The sequence below is a fragment of the Salvelinus alpinus genome, chromosome 23 (genome assembly GCF_045679555.1).
Source record: "Salvelinus alpinus chromosome 23, SLU_Salpinus.1, whole genome shotgun sequence".
Taxonomy (NCBI): domain Eukaryota; kingdom Metazoa; phylum Chordata; class Actinopteri; order Salmoniformes; family Salmonidae; genus Salvelinus; species Salvelinus alpinus.
In genome coordinates, this window is record NC_092108.1 from 2,502,259 (window position 1) to 2,526,932 (window position 24,674).

The 24,674-nt window shown below is 46.0% G+C and overlaps 1 protein-coding gene across 1 annotated transcript in view; it reads right to left on the reverse strand.

The window, feature by feature from the left end:
• Positions 1-1,997: 1,997 nt before the first annotated feature.
• Positions 1,998-24,674, reverse strand: part of LOC139550058 (MAP kinase-interacting serine/threonine-protein kinase 2-like) — a 43,573-nt gene continuing 20,896 nt past the window's right edge. The window contains exons 6-12 of the mRNA XM_071360647.1: positions 19,888-19,967; positions 19,698-19,771; positions 18,332-18,492; positions 16,892-16,987; positions 5,113-5,307; positions 3,653-3,817; positions 1,998-2,974 (exon numbers count right to left, since the gene is read on the reverse strand). Of these exons, the coding sequence (XP_071216748.1) occupies positions 2,585-2,974; positions 3,653-3,817; positions 5,113-5,307; positions 16,892-16,987; positions 18,332-18,492; positions 19,698-19,771; positions 19,888-19,967 (1,161 nt within the window). The 3' untranslated portion in view covers positions 1,998-2,584. The remainder of the gene's footprint in view (positions 2,975-3,652; positions 3,818-5,112; positions 5,308-16,891; positions 16,988-18,331; positions 18,493-19,697; positions 19,772-19,887; positions 19,968-24,674) is intronic.

Below are 24,674 nucleotides of genomic sequence, written 5' to 3' on the forward strand. Positions count from 1 at the left end.
CCACAGTACTAAGCTGATCTGGGCAGCTGGTTATAGCCACAGTACTAAGCTGATCTGGGCAGCTGGTTATAGCCACAGTACTAAGCTGATCTGGGCAGCTGGTTATAGCCACAGTACTAAGCTGATCTGGGCTGGGCAGCTGGTTATAGCCACAGTACTAAGCTGATCTGGGCAGCTGGTTATAGCCACAGTACTAAGCTGATCTGGGCTGGGCAGCTGGTTATAGCCACAGTACTAAGCTGATCTGGGCAGCTGGTTATAGCCACAGTACTAAGCTGATCTGGGCTGGGCAGCTGGTTATAGCCACAGTACTAAGCTCATCTGGGCTGGGCAGCTGGTTATAGCCACAGTACTAGCCCTAATATGGGACTGAAGCACATGGCTCTGGGCATTCCTTCTACAAGTGGTTTTAATTTGGTCTTCTTGGAATACCACCAGCTAGCTAGCCATGCTGGAGCCTCGTCTGAACACACAGGCAGTCATCTGGACAACCAAGGCCTTGATTATACATTAAATGACTTATCAACATGACAGATTGTTACCAAGGCCTTTAAAACTACTTAATTATGATCTTAGAATGTAGATCTTTTGATCGTGTGATTTGAAGAAAATAAAAACTGAGGATCTCTCTCCCCTCGTCTCCCTTTGACTTCTATTGATACCTGGTGAGTCAATAACAGTTCTCTTGATACCTGGCTGATACCTGGTGAGTCAATAACAGTTCTGCTGATACCTGGCTGATAGCTGGTGAGTCAACAGTTCTCTTGATACCTGGCTGATAGCTGGTGAGTCAATAACAGTTGTATTGATAGCTGGTGAAGTCCCAGCTCTCTCTATATATTTCTAGGTCCTGAGGTATCTGCTGGAAAACAGTTTGTGTTAAAGTTTTAAGTATCTTCGTTGCTGGGACTCTCTTGGGTTCAGACCAATTAAAGGCTCGTTACCCCAGACATCCTGGACTAAGAAACATGTTTAAAGGATTCTCCATTGAAAGTGATTTTTAGTCCAGGTCTAGGCTAAGATTAACTTGTGCCGGGGGGAACCAGCCCTAAGAGTTCAGGCTAATTTGGCAGGGTCCATGTCTCCCTATTACAGTCAGAAACAATGACTGCATCAAACGGCACCCTATATGCCACTTGTGATGCAGCCAGTCAGTGAGCACAACATGTCAATCAGAACTGCTCAGATCTCAGATAATGGATCGATACTACCAGCACAACAGCAGTGGTTCAAGGGGCAGAAATAATGATAACAGGTGAGATGTTGTTTGGACTTTGTGTTGGTGTGTAAAGTCCCAGCAATGAGGAGGTTCTAGATAGTCAGAGTGGCCTCGTAAAGAGTTAGCTAGCCTAGCGGCCTCGTAAAGAGTTAGCTAGCCTAGCGGCCTCGTAAAGAGTTAGCTAGCCTAGCGGCCTCGTAAAGAGTTAGCTAGCCTAGCGGCCTCGTAAAGAGTTAGCTAGCCTAGCGGCCTCGTAAAGAGTTAGCTAGCCTAGCGGCCTCGTAAAGAGTTAGCTAGCCTAGCTGCCTCGTAAAGAGTTAGCTAGCCTAGCGGCCTCGTAAAGAGTTCGCTAGCCTAGCGGCCTCGTAAAGAGTTAGCTAGCCTAGCGGCCTCGTAAAGAGTTAGCTAGCCTAGCGGCCTCGTAAAGAGTTAGCTAGCCTAGCGGCCTCGTAAAGAGTTAGCTAGCCTAGCTGCCTCGTAAAGAGTTAGCTAGCCTAGCTGCCTCGTAAAGAGTTAGCTAGCCTAGCTGCCTCGTAAAGAGTTAGCTAGCCTATCGGCCGGGCCCGGTTATCAGGCCACCTGAGCTCCCACTACAACAAGCAGGAAGGGTTTGAGTGAGCCACTCAGTGAAACTGACAAAGGTCTCAGTTTGGATAAGTGCGTGACAACACTGCTGCTAGCTGGATAGGTGGGCCATCCCGCCCTCGTAGACTGAAGTAGAGGGAAGGTCCTGAGGGGTATACTATAAAGGAGTTCGCCAGCTAACGTGCCTACATATTCTGATACGTTTTATTTTGTAGAAAGATAAGCTTGAAAAAAACGGCACATCGTATTGATTTAACAAACAAAAACATATCCAAGTTTAGCTTTTTTTTTTATATTAACAATAAAATCAATGTCTATTTCGACTTATCTGGCTAACTCATTGAACCCACTTTGCAGCATACCCCTCTAGTATATCTGATGAAGCTGGTTGAAGTTTTCAATTCAGAGTGGGATGCCCCAGCTCCTCTGAGTGGAGCAGGAGCAGGAGCAGCCATTAGTCCTTTGGTGTGGGAGCTCGTTTTCAATGGTAGTTTCTTTTTTTTGTGCCTTCAAAATCCCTTTCCCCTCCCTCCCCCAACCCAAGAGTAGAAGAGTCTTCGAATTAGGCAGAGGGTCAATGTTCTTTAAGTGCTGCCAAGACCACATCCCCATCATCATCCAAGCCACTGAGGTATTGCAGGTGTGGCTTAGTGATGAGAAAGATGATTGGAGGGGGTAGAGGGGAAAAGAGGAGGGAGGAGGAGATGAGCAGTGAATTTTCAGGAGCATTATCAGGTTAGGTTTGCAGTTGATCGGTCAGTTTAACGGTTATTAGAGGTTTCAGGCACAGTCCTCCATGATGACCAGGGGGGCAAGGAGCTGCCGGAGCTCTGAGGCACACACTGGCCCTGTGTGGGGGGGCCCTCTCCTCCTTTGCCGGGCCAGCCGAGAGGACAAGGGGGAAAGGGGGCGCAGGGAGCTCTGGGGGCTGAGGCTGCAGCTGGCAGTGGTGCTGGTAGCCATGTGGTGAGGCGAGGGGGACAGAGAGAGGGACCCCAAAGACCCTTCTTCCTCAGAATCTTCGTTGAGGTCCTCTCTCTCCTGACGGTCGCTCTCGTCCTGCTCAGCTAGCTGGCGGGTGACGGCCACAGCCTGGCCGGCGAAGAAGGTCAGGTCCTGGGCTCTGCTGCCTCTGTGGTTCAGCCTGGAGGGCACGGTGTTGGGAGCACACTGAGGGAAGAGACAGACACGGAATGATTAGGTCATGAATTCTAGGCAGCTACCTTTTGTCCCTTCCATTGGAGGTCTAAGTTGCTCCATCTTATAGTTCAAAACCAGAGAGCTGAACTGAGAGATGGAGGGAGAGATCAAAAGAAAGAGTGAGAGAGACAGACAAGTGAGAGAGAAAGAGAGCCAGACAGAATGAGAGCCATCAAAAAGGCAAAGCGTCAATACACTACTAAGATCAAATCCTACTACGCTGGCTCTGACGCTCCTTGGATGTGGCAAGGCTTTACAAACTATCATGGCTTACACAAAGGGAAACCCAGGCACAAGCTGCCAAGTGCCTACCAGATGAGCTAAATTCGAGGCAAGCAACACTGAACCATGCATTTGAGCACCAGCTGTTCCAGACGACTGTGAACTCGCTCTCCATAGCCGATATGAGTAAGACCTTTAAACAGGTTAACATTCACAAGGCCTCAGGGCCAGATGGATTACCAGGACTCGTACTCAGAGCATGTGCTGACCAGCAGGCATGTGACATTCACTGACATTCTCACCTCTCCCTGACCCAGTCTGTAATACCTACGTGTTTCATGTAGACCACAATAGTGCCTGTGCCCAAGAACAGAGACACACAGAGAGACACAGAGAGACAGATAAACAAACAGATAAGATCCGTACCCCTTGGACCCAGGGGTGCTGCAGGACCTGAGCAGCACTGAGGCGGTTCTTGGCGTCTCTGACCAGAAGTCTGGTGACGAGGTCTTTAGCTCCAGAGGAGATCTGCTTCCAGTCCTTCTCAGGGAACTCGTACTTCCCCTCCTGGATGCTCTCAAACAGGATGTTCTGGAGAGGAGCCAAAAGAGAGACTGGGTTTGGGGACAGTTCTAGTTCTAGAACTTAAGATGCTGTCAAACACCATGTTCTGGAGATGTGACAAGTCATACTGTTGTAGAAAGGTTCTTAAAAAAAAATGTGTTGGTTCTTTTGGTCTGGCTAAACTGGCTTTAATATCACTAAGTGACGGGCAGGTTGTAAGATCACTAAGTGACGGGCAGGTTGTAAGATCACTAAGTGACGGGCAGGTTGTAAGATCACTAACTGACGGGCAGGTTGTAAGATCACTAAGTGACGGGCAGGTTGTAAGATCACTAACTGACGGGCAGGTTGTAAGATCACTAACTGACGGGCAGGTTGTAAGATCACTAACTGACGGGCAGGTTGTAAGATCACTAACTGACGGGCAGGTTGTAAGATCACCAAGTGACGGGCAGGTTGTAAGATCACCAAGTGACGGGCAGGTAGTAAGATCACTAAGTGACGGGCAGGTAGTAAGATCACTAAGTGACGGGCAGGTAGTAAGATCACTAACTGACGGGCAGGTAGTAAGATCACTAACTGACGGGCAGGTTGTAAGATCACTAAGTGACGGGCAGGTTGTAAGATCACGAAGTGACGGGCAGGTTGTAAGATCACGAAGTGACGGGCAGGTTGTAAGATCACCAAGTGACGGGCAGGTAGTACGATCACTAAGTGACGGGCAGGTTTGTAAGATCACTAAGTGACGGGCAGGTAGTAAGATCACTAAGTGACGGGCAGGTTTGTAAGATCACTAAGTGACGGGCAGGTTGTAAGATCATTAAGAGACGGGCAGGTTGTAAGATCACTAAGAGACGGGCAGGTTGTAAGATCACTAAGTGACGGGCAGGTTTGTAAGATCACTAAGTGACGGGCAGGTTGTAAGATCACTAAGTGACGGGCAGGTTGTAAGATCATTAAGAGACGGGCAGGTTGTAAGATCATTAAGAGACGGGCAGGTTGTAAGATCACTAAGCGACGGGCAGGTTTGTAAGATCACTAAGCGACGGACAGGTTTGTAAGATCACTAAGTGACGGGCAGGTTTGTAAGATCACTAAGTGACGGGCAGGTTTGTAAGATCACTAAGTGCCGGGCAGGTTTGTAAGATCACTAAGTGCCGGGCAGGTTTGTAAGATCACTAAGTGACGGGCAGGTTGTAAGATCACTAACTGACGGGCAGGTAGTAAGATCACTAAGTGACGGGCAGGTTGTAAGATCACTAAGATCACTTATTGATCACTAAGATCACTTATTGATACGTTTGTGTTAGCTCGTATCTTACCTGGCATTCCTGGCAGGGCTCTCCCCAGTCCCAGCCACAACTGGTGCCACAGCGCCCTACGAAGGGAGGATACCCACTCAGCATAATGTACAGGATGACCCCCAGACTCCACAGGTCACAGCGCTTATCGTAGATCGTAGCCTCCTCACTGAAGGCCTCCACTACCTCTGGAGCCATGTACTCTGCAGAACCACACTGGGGAGAGACCAGAGACAGATGTATACTGTTAGTCTGCTTTTACACATGCAGCCCAACTGGGACCTATTTTTACATGAGTCTTTTCACATCAGGTGAGGAGAAGAGGTGAGGGGTGAGGAGAAGAGGTGAGGGGTGAGGAGAAGAGGTGTGTTGCGGTGTTGTAGACATGGTGTCGTAGTTGCCGTGGTGTTGTCGTCTCTTCTCAAAAAGATGATCATCCTAGTCATATTAGCATCCCATGCTAGTTGATGATAATCCTAGTCATATTAGCATCCCATGCTAGTTGATGATAATCCTAGTCATATTCATATTAGCAACCCATGCTAGTTGATGATAATCCTAGTTATATTAGCATAGTGGGGATAGTAGATGGGGGATAGTAGATTGACAGGCTAGTGATTCTGCTGTTCGTTACTGGTCTTGTTGGCTAGTGATTCTGCTGTTCGTTACTGGTCTTGTTGGCTAGTGATTCTGCTGTTCGTTACTGGTCTTGTTGGCTAGTGATTCTGCTGTTCGTTACTGGTCTTGTTGGCTAGTGATTCTGCTGTTCGTTACTGGTCTTGTTGGCTAGTGATTCTGCTGTTCGTTGCTGGTCTTGTTGGCTAGTGATTCTGCTGTTCGTTACTCGTCTTGTTGGCTAGTGATTCTGCTGTTCGTTACTGGTCTTGTTGGCTAGTGATTCTGCTGTTCGTTACTCGTCTTGTTGGCTAGTGATTCTGCTGATCGTTACTGGTCTTGTTGGCTAGTGATTCTGCTGATCGTTACTGGTCTTGTTGGCTAGTGATTCTGCTGTTCGTTACTGGTCTTGTTGGCTAGTGATTCTGCTGATCGTTACTGGTCTTGTTGGCTAGTGATTCTGCTGATCGTTACTGGTCTTGTTGGCTAGTGATTCTGCTGATCGTTACTGGTCTTGTTGGCTAGTGATTCTGCTGATCGTTACTGGTCTTGTTGGCTAGTGATTCTGCTGATCGTTACTGGTCTTGTTGGCTAGTGATTCTGCTCGATCGTTAGCTCGTCTCTGTTGGCTAGTGATTCTGCTGATCGGTTACTGGTCTTGTTGGCTAGTGATTCTGCTGTTCGTTACTGGTCTTGTTGGCTAGTGATTCTGCTGATCGTTACTGGTCTTGTTGGCTAGTGATTCTGCTGTTCGTTACTGGTCTTGTTGGCTAGTGATTCTGCTGATCGTTACTCGTCTTGTTGGCTAGTGATTCTGCTGATCGTTACTGGTCTTGTTGGCTAGTGATTCTGCTGATCGTTACTGGTCTTGTTGGCTAGTGATTCTGCTGTTCGTTACTGGTCTTGTTGGCTAGTGATTCTGCTGATCGTTACTGGTCTTGTTGGCTAGTGATTCTGCTGATCGTTACTGGTCTTGTTGGCTAGTGATTCTGCTGATCGTTACTCGTCTTGTTGGCTAGTGATTCTGCTGATCGTTACTGGTCTTGTTGGCTAGTGATTCTGCTGATCGTTACTGGTCTTGTTGGCTAGTGATTCTGCTGATCGTTACTGGTCTTGTTGGCTAGTGATTCTGCTGATCGTTACTGGTCTTGTTGGCTAGTGATTCTGCTGATCGTTACTGGTCTTGTTGGCTAGTGATTCTGCTGATCGTTACTGGTCTTGTTGGCTAGTGAACTAGTCCACCTGAATATGAATAGAGAATAACTATAAACCCCTAGGATTAGTTAACCTGAATAACTATAAACCCCGAGCATTAGTTACCCTGAATGTCTGAATAGTAATGTCTGATGACAACGTCCCCAAATGAAGTCCCTTTCTAAGCTAAGGAACTCTCCCTAGAAGGCTGTGTGTTGTGTCCAGAGGCAGGGTCTTCATTCTCCACTGAGACGGCATCCTCTGGGGAGGCCTGGCCAGTTGTCTGTTCACAGTACCACAGTGTGGAGGGCAGACAGTAGACAAGCAGGAACCCCCATCCAGCCACACAACAGCTGTTCAGGACCCCCACTCGGGGAGTGGTGCACGTTTTGTTCTAGCCCTGCACTAAGACACCTGACTCAACTCATCGTATTGTGTGTAACAGTGATAACACCAAGTAAAACTGAAATGATAACTTAAAACACAAAATATAAATATCCATTAAAAAACTTCTTATAGCTTAGACTAATTTTCACTTCCTGAACACATACTACTTAAAAAGAAAACATAGCCTTTTCTTAGTAAAACGCAAAAGTAAAAATGAAATAAATACAGTAGTCTTTCCACCATATAGTCAGACACATTCTATTCACAGGCTTGTACACAGCACAGAGGTTGTAGTAGCATGTTAGGGTTGCAAAATTCTGGAACTTAGTGTTTTGAAAGCGGGAATTCCCAAAACGTTACTAAAGTCCTAAGGTTTTTCTGAAAATCTTGGTTGGAGGATTCCTGGAATCAGGAGGGAAAAGGCTCCCACAACAACCAGTAACCACTAGCAGTGGGCTGAAGGGAGGAGTAGAATCTCCTTCTAACATCCTAGCTAGCTACGACCCCCAGGGCCCAGAACATGAAACGAGGCACCACAAACCAAAAAAAAAACAACTACAGCAGAAACTAAACCTGTTTCTGTTGTCATTACACTAATCTCTCTTGGCTTTGCTGGAACACGGTGGAATGCCTGGCACTCTGTGTGTGGGGTTGTGGGCCAAGAATTGGCTGCAGGCATCAACTTTGTCCAACAGTAATATCCTGCTTGTACACTACACTCTAGAATCCACAACAGTAATATCCTGCCTGTACACTACACTCTAGAATCCACAACAGTAATATCCTGCCTGTACACTACACTCTAGAATCCACAACAGTAATATCCTGCCTGTACACTACACTCTAGAATCCACAACAGTAATATCCTGCCTGTACACTACACTCTAGAATCCACAACAGTAATATCCTGCCTGTACACTACACTCTAGAATCCACAAAAGTAATATCCTGCCTGTACACTACACTCTAGAATCCACAACAGTAATATCCTGCCTGTACACTACACTCTAGAATCCACAACAGTAATATCCTGCCTGTACACTACACTCTAGAATCCACAACAGTAATATCCTGCCTGTACACTACACTCTAGAATCCACAACAGTAATATCCTGCCTGTACACTACACTCTAGAATCCACAACAGTAATATCCTGCCTGTACACTACACTCTAGAATCCACAACAGTAATATCCTGCCTGTACACTACACTCTAGAATCCACAACAGTAATATCCTGCCTGTACACTACACTCTAGAATCCACAACAGTAATATCCTGCCTGTACACTACACTCTAGAATCCACAACAGTAATATCCTGCCTGTACACTACACTCTAGAATCTGTCCTGTGACTGTATTCGTCCCAAATGGAACACTATTCCCTAAATAATGCACTACTTTTGACCAGGGCCTATAGTGAATAGGGTGCCATTTGGAACACAGCTTCTGAACCAAATCCATGTGGTAAAAAAAATCATTACAGATCAGCTGACACTCCCACTCCCTCCCGCTGGCCCAGCCAATCAAAATGTGGTTTCTACATTAGGGTAGGGGCCTTGGAATGCAGCCCAGAACTGGTTTTGTAACAGCAGGAGAAAAAAATATGGATTCTGCTAAAAATGAAGGGAGGAAAGAGGGACAGAAGAGAGTAGGGGATGGAGGGTGGTTAGCTGGATGTAACCCCCATGCCAGAGTGATTCCACAGTTTTTGGTATCTGGTGAACAAACAAAAAAATATCCAGCACACTTGCTTTCTCTGGGAACATTCTTAAAGTCTCCAGGCAATAGGGAAGGAACAGTTTAATTTAGATGTGGTGAAAAAAACACCTCCCTCTCCCCCAGGCAGAGGTTACACCTCCCTCTCCCCCAGGCAGAGGTTACACCTCCCTCTCCCCCAGGCAGAGGTTACACCTCCCTCTCCCCCAGGCAGAGGTTACACCTCCCTCTCCCCCAGGCAGAGGTTACACCTCCCTCTCCCCCAGACAGAGGGTACACCTCCCTCTCCCCCAGACAGAGGTTACACCTCCCTCTCCCCCAGACAGAGGTTACACCTCCCTCTCCTCCAGACAGAGGTTACACCTCCCTCTCCTCCAGACAGAGGTTACACCTCCCTCTCCTCCAGACAGAGGTTACACCTCCCTCTCCTCCAGACAGAGGTTACACCTCCCTCTCCTCCAGACAGAGGTTACACCTCCCTCTCCTCCAGACAGAGGTTACACCTCCCTCTCCTCCAGACAGAGGTTATACCTCCCTCTCCTCCAGACAGAGGTTATACCTCCCTCTCCTCCAGACAGAGGTTATACCTCCCTCTCCTCCAGACAGAGGTTATACCTCCCTCTCCTCCAGGCAATAGCCAGCCGATTCTCATGAAACCGGCAAATGAGAAGTGGCTAGAGAAGAAGACAGTGAGATGAGTCACATCACACAGGAAGTGTAGACTCTCCAGCAGGAGACTAGTGGTATGCATTCACAGCTTATTCAATTAAACATTTATTGGTTAGATATTTCAACTCTGTATGGCAAGCGTGAATGTCTGACTGAAAACATTTATGAGGCTGCTTGAAGAGAATTGTAGTGTCCACCCGGCCTTAGGGGCCCAGTAAGAGATGTGAGGTGTCACCCGGTATTAGGGGCCCAGTCAGACGTGAGGTGTCACCCGGTATTAGGGGCCCAGTCAGAGACGTGAGGTGTCACCCGGTATTAGGGGCCCAGTCAGAGACGTGAGGTGTCACCCGGTATTAGAGGCCCAGTCAGAGACGTGAGGTGTCACCCGGGCATTAGAGGCCCAGTCAGAGAAGTGTAATGTCACCCGGTATTAGAGGCCCAGTCAGAGAAGTGTAATGTCACCCGGTATTAGAGGGTTACAGGGAGCGACGATACAGGGGTAGAGGGAGCGACGATACAGGGGTAGAGGGAGCGACGATACAGGGGTAGAGGGAGCGACGATACAGGGGTAGAGGGAGCGACGATACAGGGGTAGAGGGAGCGACGATACAGGGGTAGAGGGAGCGACGATACAGGGGTAGAGGGAGCGGCGTTACAGGGAAAGCCTAGAGACCCGGCCATGTTACAGGGAAAGCCTAGAGACCCGGCGACGTTACAGGGAAAGCTTAGAGACCCGGCGACGTTACAGGGAAAGCCTAGAGACCCGGCCATGTTACAGGGAAAGCCTGATTGTTACATATAGATACAGAATGACACCGAACTGCGTGGTCTGAAGGCACATTGTATATATTATTAGGGGCCCAGAGGTCCGGGCTGCTGTGGAGGAGAATCTAGGCTTTAGAACACCTAAAAAGCCTGTAGGTCACTGTGCTGTCTGTATATATAAAAAGCTGAGCTAGTGTTCCTGTATGTGTAGCAGAGGAGGAGAATGCAGGAGCTGATTGATAAATATAGACATGACTCACTTAAACAACGCTGCTGCATATTTTATTTATGTCACTTCGATGTTGGCTTGCTACTAGAACTGATAAGCCTTTAAAAAGCCATTTAGACCACTGAGGCTGATTTATAAGTAGATGACCAGTTTCTGGCTATCAACATGATCGTGGCTGGTTCTCAGCCCTAAATCAACATGATCGTGGCTGGTTCTCAGCCCTAAATCAACATGATCGTGGCTGGTTCTCAGCCCTAAATCAACATGATCGTGGCTGGTTCTCAGCCCTAAATCAACATGATCGTGGCTGGTTCTCAGCCCTAAATCAACATGATCGTGGCTGGTTCTCAGCCCTAAATCAACATGATCGTGGCTGGTTCTCAGCCCTAAATCAACATGATCGTGGCTGGTTCTCAGCCCTAAATCAACATGATCGTGGCTGGTTCTCAGCCCTAAATCAACATGATCGTGGCTGGTTCTCAGCCCTAAATCAACATGATCGTGGCTGGTTCTCAGCCCTAAGACAAGTGATGAGCAAGGAGAGGATATCTATTCCCTTTCTGAAACAAGGAGAGGATATTTATTCCCTTTCTGAAACAAGGACAGGATATCTATTCCCTTCCCGAAACAAGGAGAGGATATCTATTCTCTTCCCGAAACAAGGAGAGGATATCTATTCCCTTTCCGAAACAAGGAGAGGATATCTATTCCCTTTCCGAAACAAGGAGAGGATATCTATTCCCTTTCCGAAACAAGGAGAGGATATCTATTCCCTTTCCGAAACAAGGAGAGGATATCTATTCCCTTTCTGAAACAAGGAGAGGATATCTATTCCCTTTCTGAAACAAGGAGAGGATATCTATTCCCTTTCTGAAACAAGGAGAGGATATCTATTCCCTTTCTGAAACAAGGAGGATATCTATTCCCTTTCTGAAACAAGGAGAGGATATCTATTCCCTTTCTGAAACAAGGAGAGGATATCTATTCTCTTTCTGAAACAAGGAGAGGATATCTATTCCCTTTCTGAAACAAGGAGAGGATATCTATTCCCTTTCTGAAACAAGGAGAGGATATCTATTCCCTTTCTGAAACAAGGAGAGGATATCTATTCCCTTTCTGAAACAAGGAGAGGATATCTATTCCCTTTCTGAAACAAGGAGAGGATATCTATTCCCTTTCTGAAACAAGGAGAGGATATCTATTCCCTTTCTGAAACAAGGAGAGGATATCTATTCCCTTTCTGAAACAAGGAGAGGATATCTATTCCCTTTCTGAAACAAGGAGAGGATATCTATTCCCTTTCTGAAACAAGGAGAGGATATCTATTCCCTTTCTGAAACAAGGAGAGGATATCTATTCCCTTTCTGAAACAAGGAGAGGATATCTATTCCCTTTCTGAAACAAGGAGAGGATATCTATTCCCTTTCTGAAACAAGGAGAGGATATCTATTCTCTTTCTGAAACAAGGAGAGGATATCTATTCCCTTTCTGAAACAAGGAGAGGATATCTATTCCCTTTCTGAAACAAGGAGAGGATATCTATTCCCTTTCTGAAACAAGGAGAGGATATCTATTCCCTTTCTGAAACAAGGAGAGGATATCTATTCTCTTTCTGAAACAAGGAGAGGAAATCTATTCCCTTTCTGAAACAAGGAGAGGATATCTATTCCCTTTCTGAAACAAGGAGAGGATATCTATTCCCTTTCTGAAACAAGGAGAGGATATCTACTCCCTTTCTGAAACAAGGAGAGGATATCTATTCCCTTTCTGAAACAAGGAGAGGATATCTATTCCCTTTCTGAAACAAGGAGAGGATATCTATTCCCTTTCTGAAACAAGGAGAGGATATCTATTCCCTTTCTGAAACAAGGAGAGGACATCTATTCCCTTTCTGAAACAAGGAGAGGATATCTATTCTCTTCCTGAAACAAGGAGAGGATATCTATTCCCTTTCTGAAACAAGGAGAGGATATCTATTCCCTTTCTGAAACAAGGAGAGGATATCTATTCTCTTCCCGAAACAAGGAGAGGATATCTATTCCCTTTCTGAAACAAGGAGAGGATATCTATTCCCTTTCTGAAACAAGGAGAGGATATCTATTCCCTTTCTGAAACAAGGAGAGGATATCTATTCCCTTTCTGAAACAAGGAGAGGATATCTATTCTCTTTCTGAAACAAGGAGAGGATATCTATTCCCTTTCTGAAACAAGGAGAGGATATCTATTCCCTTTCTGAAACAAGGAGAGGATATCTATTCCCTTTCTGAAACAAGGAGAGGATATCTATTCCCTTTCTGAAACAAGGAGAGGATATCTATTCCCTTTCTGAAACAAGGAGAGGATATCTATTCTCTTTCTGAAACAAGGAGAGGATATCTATTCCCTTTCTGAAACAAGGAGAGGATATCTATTCCCTTTCTGAAACAATGAGAGGATATCTATTCCCTTTCTGAAACAAGGAGAGGATATCTATTCCCTTTCTGAAACAAGGAGAGGATATCTATTCTCTTTCTGAAACAAGGAGAGGAAATCTATTCCCTTTCTGAAACAAGGAGAGGATATCTATTCCCTTTCTGAAACAAGGAGAGGATATCTATTCCCTTTCTGAAACAAGGAGAGGATATCTACTCCCTTTCTGAAACAAGGAGAGGATATCTATTCCCTTTCTGAAACAAGGAGAGGATATCTATTCCCTTTCTGAAACAAGGAGAGGATATCTATTCCCTTTCTGAAACAAGGAGAGGACATCTATTCCCTTTCTGAAACAAGGAGAGGATATCTATTCTCTTCCTGAAACAAGGAGAGGATATCTATTCCCTTCCCGAAACAAGGAGAGGATATCTATTCCCTTTCTGAAACAAGGAGAGGATATCTATTCCCTTTCCGAAACAAGGAGAGGTTATCTATTCTCTTCCCGAAACAAGGAGAGGATATCTATTCCCTTTCCGAAACAAGGAGAGGATATCTACTCCCTTTCTGAAACAAGGAGAGGATATCTATTCCCTTTCTGAAACAAGGAGAGGATATCTATTCCCTTTCTGAAACAAGGAGAGGATATCTATTCCCTTTCTGAAACAAGGAGAGGATATCTATTCCCTTTCTGAAACAAGGAGAGGATATCTATTCCCTTTCTGAAACAAGGAGAGGATATCTATTCCCTTTCTGAAACAAGGAGAGGATATCTATTCCCTTTCTGAAACAAGGAGAGGATATCTATTCCCTTTCTGAAACAAGGAGAGGATATCTATTCCCTTTCTGAAACAAGGAGAGGATATCTATTCCCTTTCTGAAACAAGGAGAGGATATCTATTCCCTTTCTGAAACAAGGAGAGGATATCTATTCCCTTTCTGAAACAAGGAGAGGATATCTATTCCCTTTCTGAAACAAGGAGAGGATATCTATTCCCTTTCTGAAACAAGGAGAGGATATCTATTCTCTTCCCGAAACAAGGAGAGGATATCTATTATCTTCCCAAAACAAGGAGAGGATATCTATTCCCTTTCTGAAACAAGGAGAGGATATCTATTCCCTTTCTGAAACAAGGAGAGGATATCTATTCTCTTCCCGAAACAAGGAGAGGATATCTATTATCTTCCCAAAACAAGGAGAGGATATCTATTCCCTTTCTGAAACAAGGAGAGGATATTTATTCCCTTTCTGAAACAAGGACAGGATATCTATTCCCTTCCCGAAACGAGAGGATATCTATTCCCTTCCCGAAACAAGGAGAGGATATCTATTCCCTTTCTGAAACAAGGAGAGGATATCTATTCCCTTTCCGAAACAAGGAGAGGATATCTATTCCCTTCCCGAAACAAGGAGAGGTTATCTATTCCCTTCCCGAAACAAGGAGAGGATATCTATTCCCTTTCCGAAACAAGGAGAGGATATCTACTCCCTTTCTGAAACAAGGAGAGGATATCTATTCCCTTTCTGAAACAAGGAGAGGATATCTATTCCCTTTCTGAAACAAGGAGAGGATATCTATTCCCTTTCTGAAACAAGGAGAGGATATCTATTCCCTTTCTGAAACAAGGAGAGGATATCTATTCCCTTTCTGAAACAAGGAGAGGATATCTATTCCCTTTCTGAAACAAGGAGAGGATATCTATTCTCTTTCTGAAACAAGGAGAGGATATCTATTCCCTTTCTGAAACAAGGAGAGGATATCTATTCCCTTTCTGAAACAAGGAGAGGATATCTATTCCCTTTCTGAAACAAGGAGAGGATATCTACTCCCTTTCTGAAACAAGGAGAGGATATCTATTCCCTTTCTGAAACAAGGAGAGGATATCTATTCCCTTTCTGAAACAAGGAGAGGATATCTATTCCCTTTCTGAAACAAGGAGAGGATATCTATTCCCTTTCTGAAACAAGGAGAGGATATCTATTCCCTTTCTGAAACAAGGAGAGGATATCTATTCCCTTTCTGAAACAAGGAGAGGATATCTATTCCCTTTCTGAAACAAGGAGAGGATATCTATTCCCTTTCTGAAACAAGGAGAGGATATCTATTCCCTTTCTGAAACAAGGAGAGGATATCTATTCCCTTTCTGAAACAAGGAGAGGATATCTACTCCCTTTCTGAAACAAGGAGAGGATATCTATTCCCTTTCTGAAACAAGGAGAGGATATCTATTCCCTTTCTGAAACAAGGAGAGGATATCTATTCCCTTTCTGAAACAAGGAGAGGATATCTATTCCCTTTCTGAAACAAGGAGAGGATATCTATTCCCTTTCTGAAACAAGGAGAGGATATCTATTCTCTTCCTGAAACAAGGAGAGGATATCTATTCCCTTTCTGAAACAAGGAGAGGATATCTATTCCCTTTCTGAAACAAGGAGAGGATATCTATTCTCTTCCCGAAACAAGGAGAGGATATCTATTATCTTCCCAAAACAAGGAGAGGATATCTATTCCCTTTCTGAAACAAGGAGAGGATATCTATTATCTTCCCAAAACAAGGAGAGGATATCTATTATCTTCCCAAAACAAGGAGAGGATATCTATTCCCTTTCTGAAACAAGGAGAGGATATCTATTATCTTCCCAAAACAAGGAGAGGATATCTATTCCCTTTCTGAAACAAGGAGAGGATATCTATTCCCTTTCTGAAACAAGGAGAGGATATCTATTCCCTTTCTGAAACAAGGAGAGGATATCTATTCCCTTTCTGAAACAAGGAGAGGATATCTATTCCCTTTCTGAAACAAGGAGAGGAGATCTATTCCCTTTCTGAAACAAGGAGAGGATATCTACTCCCTTTCTGAAACAAGGAGAGGATATCTATTCCCTTTCTGAAACAAGGAGAGGATATCTATTCCCTTTCTGAAACAAGGAGAGGATATCTATTCCCTTTCTGAAACAAGGAGAGGATATCTATTCTCTTTCTGAAACAAGGAGAGGATATCTATTCTCTTCCCGAAACAAGGAGAGGAGATCTATTCCCTTCCCGAAATAAGGAGAGGAGATCTATTCCCTTCCCGAAACAAGGAGGAGATCTATTCCCTTCCCGAAACAAGGAGAGGAGATCTATTCCCTTCCCGAAACAAGGAGAGGAGATCTATTCCCTTCCCGAAACAAGGAGAGGAGATCTATTCCCTTTCTGAAACAAGGAGAGGATATCTATTCCCTTCCTGAAACAAGGAGAGGAGATCTATTCTCTTCCTGAAACAAGGAGAGGATATCTATTCCCTTCCTGAAACACACTCAGCTGTTTCCAAGTTTTAAAATAAGTTTTCCTGAGGCATTTACTGACTAGACATAACTACAGCTGTAATTCATACCAACACATATCACTTTCTCCTTGCCTGCGAGGGAAAACCCAATGAGGTAAGGAGCAAGCTGGTCCACAAATTAGCTTGAAAGCTAAACAGTTACCTAGCGGACTGCTGTGGCTAGCTAAAAATCTATATATTTTTTTATAAACAATACAAAAACATACACATGACATCACACCTGCCCAGAACCACCTGCTCCCCCCCCCCCCCGCGACCACATCACTCTCCACCACACGGCCTCAAACTGCACCATCTAGTTTCTCCCTGTCACCCACACACTTTCAACATTTAGATAATAAAGCTGTTGTTTACCAAGCATTTCCCTGTTAGTCCACACCTGTTGTTTACCAAGCATGTGATGAATACAAAGGTGCATTTGACAGACGCAGAGAGAGATGGGAGAAGTGGATCAACAGAGAGGTCTGAACGTTATGAGGACTCACCGGAGTGATGAGTCCAGGAGTAGAGATAGGGGAGCTGTCACTGTTCAGTCTGATGCCACTGCCCAGGTCAAAATCACAGATCTTCACTGGTGACATCTAGGAGGTAAACACAAAGCAGCTCGGTCAATTAGACCACTGACTTGACCTTCTTTATCCACAGCAATCAACTAAAGTAGGCCAGTCAGGTAACCCAGATAACACACATCACTAAAACTATAGCCAAGCAAGCTTTTCCACATCGTAATGAAGTTATCCTCATCGTGTCATAGTAACAAACTGCATTAGGATGTAACCAACCATTATTCTATTTACCAAATCAAAATCACATTTTATTTGTCACATACACATGGTTAGCAGATGTTATTGGGAGTGTAGCGAAATGCTTGTGCTTCTAGTTCCGACAATGCAGTAATAACCAACGAGTAATCTAACCTAACAATTCCACAACTACTACCTTACACACACAAGTGTAAAGGGATAAATAATATGTACATAAAGATATATGAATGAGTGATGGTACAGAACGGCATAGGCAAGATGCAGTAGATGGTATCGAGAACAGTCTATACATATGAGATGAGTAATGTTGGGTAATAACTATCTATCTAACTATCAAGGTTAAGGTCTGAGTGAACAGATTTAAAGTCTCACTGCTCGTGCAAAACGCATAATACTGGCTGTGTTTTTGTATTTTGAACGTTTTACATGTGGAAAACTTGATTGCTGACATGCAAAACATTTAGGAACTGTATCAACAGTGGACTAATGAAACAAACAGCAAAAATATAAACATTTAGTGGAATTTTCATTGAACTTCCGTCTCTCCTTTATAAATCTATGCCTGTTTATGGAGTGCTTGTGACGTGTTCGGCGTGCCGGTCACATGCACCCTGACTCACCCAATCACCATGCTCTGTGTTTTCAGGGCCTGAATGACTGACTCACCCAATCACCATGCTCTGTGTTTTCAGGGCCTGAATGACTGACTCACCCAATCACCATGCTCTGTGTTTTCAGGGCCTGAATGACTGACTCACCCAATCACCATGCTCTCACACTGTTTTCAGGGCCTGAATGACTGACTCACCCAATCACCATGCTCTCACACTGTTTTCAGGGCCTGAATGACTGACTCACCCAATCACCATGCTCTCACACTGTTTTCAGGGCCTGAATGACTGACTCACCCAATCACCATGCTCTCACACTGTTTTCAGGGCCTGAATGACTGACTCACCCAATCACCATGCTCTCACACTGTTTTCAGGGCCTGAATGACTGACTCACCCAATCACCATGCTCTCAGTATTTTCAGGGCCTGGATGATGGGATTTAAAGTTCTACCACTAGTGTTTTAGACTGGGCTCAACTCTGGCTCTCCTTCGTCCCCATCAGGAGCCTGTGACGGTGGGAGGAGTGTTCACGTGCACTCTGACTCACCCGGTCTCCGTGCTCACACAGGATATTTTCAGGCTTCAGGTCCCTGTGTGCCATGCCCTTGTTGTGGAGGTAGTTTAGAGCGCTGGCGATGTCCTGCACCACATAACTGGCCTCCTGCTCACTAAAGTGTTGTCGACGGTGGATGTGGGTCAACACTGACCCTGCAGGAGGAGAGGGGAAGGGATGGAGAGGGTGATATGGAGCGAAACATAGTTAACTCCTAATGAAAACACTGCCTCAAGTTGCTGCATTTCAGCGACTCCAGGTGGGAGAAGATGAGACTATTGAACTTGCTCTATGCACTGAAGACACTGCCTCAAGCGGTCGCATCTTCTGATATAATACTGACTGACCATCGTTTTCTATGGACGGGAGAGTTTGTACCATCATTTTCTATGGACGGGAGAGTTTGGACCATCATTTTCTATGGACGGGAGAGTTTGGACCATCATTTTCTATGGACGGGAGAGTTTGGACCATCGTTTTCTATGGACGGGAGAGTTTGGACCATCGTTTTCTATGGACGGGAGAGTTTGGACCATCGTTTTCTATGGACGGGAGAGTTTGGACCATCGTTTTCTATGGACGGGAGAGTTTGGACCATCGTTTTCTATGGACGGGAGAGTTTGGACCATCGTTTTCTATGGACGGGAGAGTTTGGACCATCGTTTTCTATGGACGGGAGAGTTTGGACCATCGTTTTCTATGGACGGGAGAGTTTGGACCATCGTTTTCTATGGACGGGAGAGTTTGGACCATCGTTTTCTATGGACGGGAGAGTTTGGACCATCGTTTTCTATGGACGGGAGAGTTTGGACCAACATTTTCTATGGACGGTAGAGTTTGGACCATCATTTTCTATGGACGGTAGAGTTTGGACCATCATTTTCTATGGACGGGAGAGTTTGGACCATCATTTTCTATGGACGGGAGAGTTTGGACCATCATTTTCTATGGACGGGAGAGTTTGGACCATCATTTTCTATGGACGGGAGAGTTTGGACCATCATTTTCTATGGACGGGAGAGTTTGGACCATCATTTTCTATGGACGGGAGAGTTTGGACCATCATTTTCTATGGACGGGAGAGTTTGGACCATCATTTTCTATGGACGGGAGAGTTTGGACCATCGTTTTCTATGGACGGGAGAGTTTGGACCATCATTTTCTATGGACGGGAGAGTTTGGACCAACATTTTCTATGGACGGTAGAGTTTGGACCATCATTTTCTATGGACGGGAGAGTTTGGACCATCATTTTCTATGGACGGGAGAGTTTGGACCATCATTTTCTATGGACGGGAGAGTTTGGACCATCATTTTCTATGGACGGGAGAGTTTGCAATGAAGATTATTATCCACTAACCTCCTCTTAGTTTCTCAAAAACCAAGTAGAATTTGTCTTCTTCCTCAAAGAACTCTACCAGCTCCAGAATGTTTCTGTGGACAGGAGAGGAATCGTTATCAACAGTGTTAAGGTAATGTCTATATCTACACAGTAGTGAATCTCAGCGGTCCATGCTCCCGCTCTGTGTCCCCCAGTGGGGCTGCTGTACCTGTGTCCCTGGCATTGATAAAGAATCTCCACTTCCCTGAAGACACGGCTCCGACTGAGACCCGCACGCTTCTCCACGATCTGGACAATCACAACAAGATTGAACGATATGTGTTACTCATTATTCATTTTCATATTAGAGAATAATTTGCTCTTATTGAAGGAATGATTTCACGCAAGCAGAGCCATCCTACTGTGTCTAGAAAGTCTATCATTAGTACAGGGTTCTCCCCCAAAGAAATGCCAGCTTCAAATGTATATAAAATGTTTCATACTATCTTGAATTACTCTGGCCTGGCCCTCATACCTACGGTCCCTGTTCTATTGACTATTGAAAAATGAAATACAAGGAAAATTAAAGGAAAAACTTAAATATTACAATATTAATTAAATAAATAAATCAATTTAAAATCACTGTGTTTGCTACTTTATTGATCACTTAAGGCTCAGGCAGAAAAGGGCAGTTCCACTGGTTACAGACGGTGAATAATTCTCAGTCTTCCGGGCCTACCCATGACTGACTCATAAACACCACCTTGTTAACAATGGATTGGGAAAACGCCACCGGTCCCAGAGCGCTCAGACTCCACACATCCATTAGTGGAAGACATGGTGGCCTCCCCTGACCAGCTGCATTTAGCATCAGAAGGAAACTGGACTTCAGCAGCTGCAGGTAGCCTAGTGGTTAGAGCGTTGGGCTAGTAACCAGCAGGTTGCCTAGTGGTTAGAGTGTTGGACCAGTAACCAGCAGGTAGCCTAGTGGTTAGAGTGTTGGGCCAGTAACCAGCAGGTAGCCTAGTGGTTAGAGTGTTGGGCCAGTAACCAGCAGGTAGCCTAGTGGTTAGAGCGTTGGGACTAGTAACCAGCAGGTAGCCTAGTGGTTAGAGTGTTGGGCCAGTAACCAGCAGGTAGCCTAGTGGTTAGAGCGTTGGACTAGTAACCAGCAGGTAGCCTAGTGGTTAGAGTGTTGGACCAGTAACCAGCAGGTAGCCTAGTGGTTAGAGCGTTGGGCCAGTAACCAGCAGGTAGCCTAGTGGTTAGAGTGTTGGACTAGTAACCAGCAGGTAGCCTAGTGGTTAGAGTGTTGGACTAGTAACCAGCAGGTAGCCTAGTGGTTAGAGTGTTGGACCAGTAACCAGCAGGTAGCCTAGTGGTTAGAGTGTTGGGCCAGTAACCAGCAGGTAGCCTAGTGGTTAGAGTGTTGGACCAGTAACCAGCAGGTAGACTAGTGGTTAGAGTGTTGGGCCAGTAACCAGCAGGTAGTCTAGTGGTTAGAGCGTTGGACCAGTAACCAGCAGGTATCCTAGTGGTTAGAGTGTTGGACTAGTAACCAGCAGGTAGCCTAGTGGTTAGAGTGTTGGACCAGTAACCAGCAGGTAGACTAGTGGTTAGAGTGGAGGGGAGGCAGGTAGACTAGTGGTTAGAGTGTTGGACTAGTAACCAGCAGGTAGCTTAGTGGTTAGAGTGTTGGACTAGTAACCAGCAGGTAGTCTAGTGGTTAGAGCGTTGGACCAGTAACCAGCAGGTATCCTAGTGGTTAGAGTGTTGGACCAGTAACCAGCAGGTAGCCTAATGGTTAGAGTGGTGGGCCAGTAACCAGCAGGTAGACTAGTGGTTAGAGTGTTGGGCCAGTAACCAGCAGGTAGACTAGTGGTTAGAGTGTTGGACTAGTAACCAGCAGGTAGCCTAGTGGTTAGAGTGTTGGGCCAGTAACCAGCAGGTAGCCTAGTGGTTAGAGTGTTGGGCCAGTAACCAGCAGGTAGCCTAGTGGTTAGAGTGTTGGACCAGTAACCAGCAGGTAGCCTAGTGGTTAGAGTGTTGGACCAGTAACCAGCAGGTAGCCTAGTGGTTAGAGCGTTGGACTAGTAACCAGCAGGTAGCCTAGTGGTTAGAGTGTTGGACTAGTAACCAGCAGGTAGCCTAGTGGTTAGAGTGTTGGACCAGTAACCAGCAGGTAGCCTAGTGGTTAGAGTGTTGGACTAGTAACCAGCAGGTAGCCTAGTGGTTAGAGTGTTGGACTAGTAACCAGCAGGTAGCCTAGTGGTTAGAGTGTTGGACCAGTAACCAGCAGGTAGCCTAGTGGTTAGAGTGTTGGACCAGTAACCAGCAGGTAGCCTAGTGGTTAGAGTGTTGGGCCAGTAACCAGCAGGTAGCCTAGTGGTTAGAGCGTTGGACTAGTAACCAGCAGGTAGCCTAGTGGTTAGAGTGTTGGGCCAGTAACCAGCAGGTAGCCTAGTGGTTAGAGCGTTGGACTAGTAACCAGCAGGTAGCCTAGTGGTTAGAGTGTTGGGCCAGTAACCAGCAGGTAGCCTAGTGGTTAGAGTGTTGGACTAGTAACCAGCCGGTAGCCTAGTGGTTAGAGTGTTGGACTAGTAACCAGCAGGTAGCCTAGTGGTTAGAGTGTTGGGCCAGTAACCAGCAGGTAGCCTAGTGGTTAGAGTGTTGGGTTAGTAACCAGCAGGGAGCCTAGTGGTTAGAGTGTTGGACTAGTAACCAGCAGGTAGCCTAGTGGTTAGAGTGTTGGACTAGTAACCAGCAGGTAGCCTAGTGGTTAGAGTGTTGGGCCAGTAACCAGCAGGTAGCCTAGTGGTTAGAGCGTTGGACCAGTAACCAGCAGGTAGCCTAGTGGTTAGAGCGTTGGACCAGTAACCAGCAGGTAGCCTAGTGGTTAGAGCGTTGGGCCAGTAACCGGCAGGTAGCCTAGTGGTTAGAGTGTTGGACTAGTAACCAGCAGGTAGCCTAGTGGTTAGAGCGTTGGACCAGTAACCAGCAGGTAGCCTAGTGGTTAGAGTGTTGGACTAGTAACCAGCAGGTAGCCTAGTGGTTAGAGCGTTGGACCAGTAACCAGCAGGTAGCCTAGTGGTTAGAGCGTTGGACCAGTAACCAGCAGGTAGCCTAGTGGTTAGAGCGTTGGGCCAGTAACCGGCAGGTAGCCTAGTGGTTAGAGTGTTGGACTAGTAACCAGCAGGTAGCCTAGTGGTTAGAGCGTTGGGCCAGTAACCAGCAGGTAGCCTAGTGGTTAGAGCGTTGGACTAGTAACCAGCAGGTAGCCTAGTGGTTAGAGTGTTGGACCAGTAACCAGCAGGTAGCCTAGTGGTTAGAGTGTTGGGCCAGTAACCAGCAGGGAGCCTAGTGGTTAGACTGTTGGGTTAGTAACCAGCAGGGAGCCTAGTGGTTAGAGTGTTGGACTAGTAACCAGCAGGTAGCCTAGTGGTTAGAGTGTTGGGCCAGTAACCAGCAGGTAGCCTAGTGGTTAGAGCGTTGGACTAGTAACCAGCAGGTAGCCTAGTGGTTAGAGTGTTGGACCAGTAACCAGCAGGTAGCCTAGTGGTTAGAGTGTTGGACCAGTAACCAGCAGGTAGCCTAGTGGTTAGAGTGTTGGACCAGTAACCAGCAGGTAGCCTAGTGGTTAGAGCGTTGGGCCAGTAACCGGCAGGTAGCCTAGTGGTTAGAGTGTTGGACTAGTAACCAGCAGGTAGCCTAGTGGTTAGAGCGTTGGACCAGTAACCAGCAGGTAGCCTAGTGGTTAGAGCGTTGGGACAGTAACCAGCAGGTAGCCTAGTGGTTAGAGTGTTGGGCCAGTAACCAGCAGGTAGCCTAGTGGTTAGAGTGTTGGGCCAGTAACCAGCAGGTAGCCTAGTGGTTAGAGCGTTGGACCAGTAACCAGCAGCGTAGCCTAGTGGTTAGAGCGTTGGGCCAGTAACCAGCAGGTAGCCTAGTGGTTAGAGCGTTGGACCAGTAACCAGCAGGTAGCCTAGTGGTTAGAGCATTGGGTCAGTAACCAAAAGGCTGCTATATCAAATCCCCGAGCTGACAAGGTAAAAATCTGTTGTTCTGCCCTTGAACAAGGCAGATAACCCACTGTTCCCCGGTAGGCCGTCATTGTAAATAAGACTTAGTTCTTAACTCACTTAGTTAAATAAAGGTTAAAAATAAACCGTTGCATTAGAAGGAATCTGGACTTCATGTTCACCACACTTCCTTTATGCAGGTGATTCTCTAACAAAGCCAGGAAGTGTGTGTTTGACCTGACAGCGCAGTTCACTCTTACAGTAGAACTTGGGGCTGGGCGATAGAGAATTCATTTGAATGCCTGTATCTCAACAAGTGTGTAAAACATTGTTCAAAAATGAGCGTTCCTTCTTCTTAGTCTGGTCTCCTTCCCTCCTTCTGTACTGTGCACCTTCCCACTCCACAGACACCAAGCCCCTTCTGTACTCTCCACCTTACCCTCCCACAGACACCAAGCCCCCCCCCCCCCCCTGTACTGTCCACCTTCCCACTCCACAGACACCAAGCCCCTTCTGTACTCTCCACCTTCCCCCCCCCACAGACACCAAGCCCCCCCCCCCCCTGTACTGTCCACCTTCCCACTCCAGACACCAAGCCCCTCCCCCTGTACTGTGCACCTTCCCACTCCAGACACCAAGCCCCTCCCCCTGTACTGTGCACCTTCCCACTCCAGACACCAAGCCCCTCCCCCTGTACTGTGCACCTTCCCACTCCACATGGTAGCAGAAACACATTTCACTGTGTTCTTGGGGACCTTCATTACTGCAGATATTTTTTGGTACCCTTCCCCAGATCTGTGCCTCGACACAATCTTGTCTCTGAGCTCTACGGACAATTCCTTTGACCTCATGGCTTGGTTTTTACTCTGACAAGCACTGTCAACTGTGGGACCTTATATAGACAGGTGTGTGCCTTCCCAAATCATGTCCAATCAATTGAATTTACCACAGGTGGACTTCAATCAAGTTGTAGAAACATCTCAAGGATGATCAATGG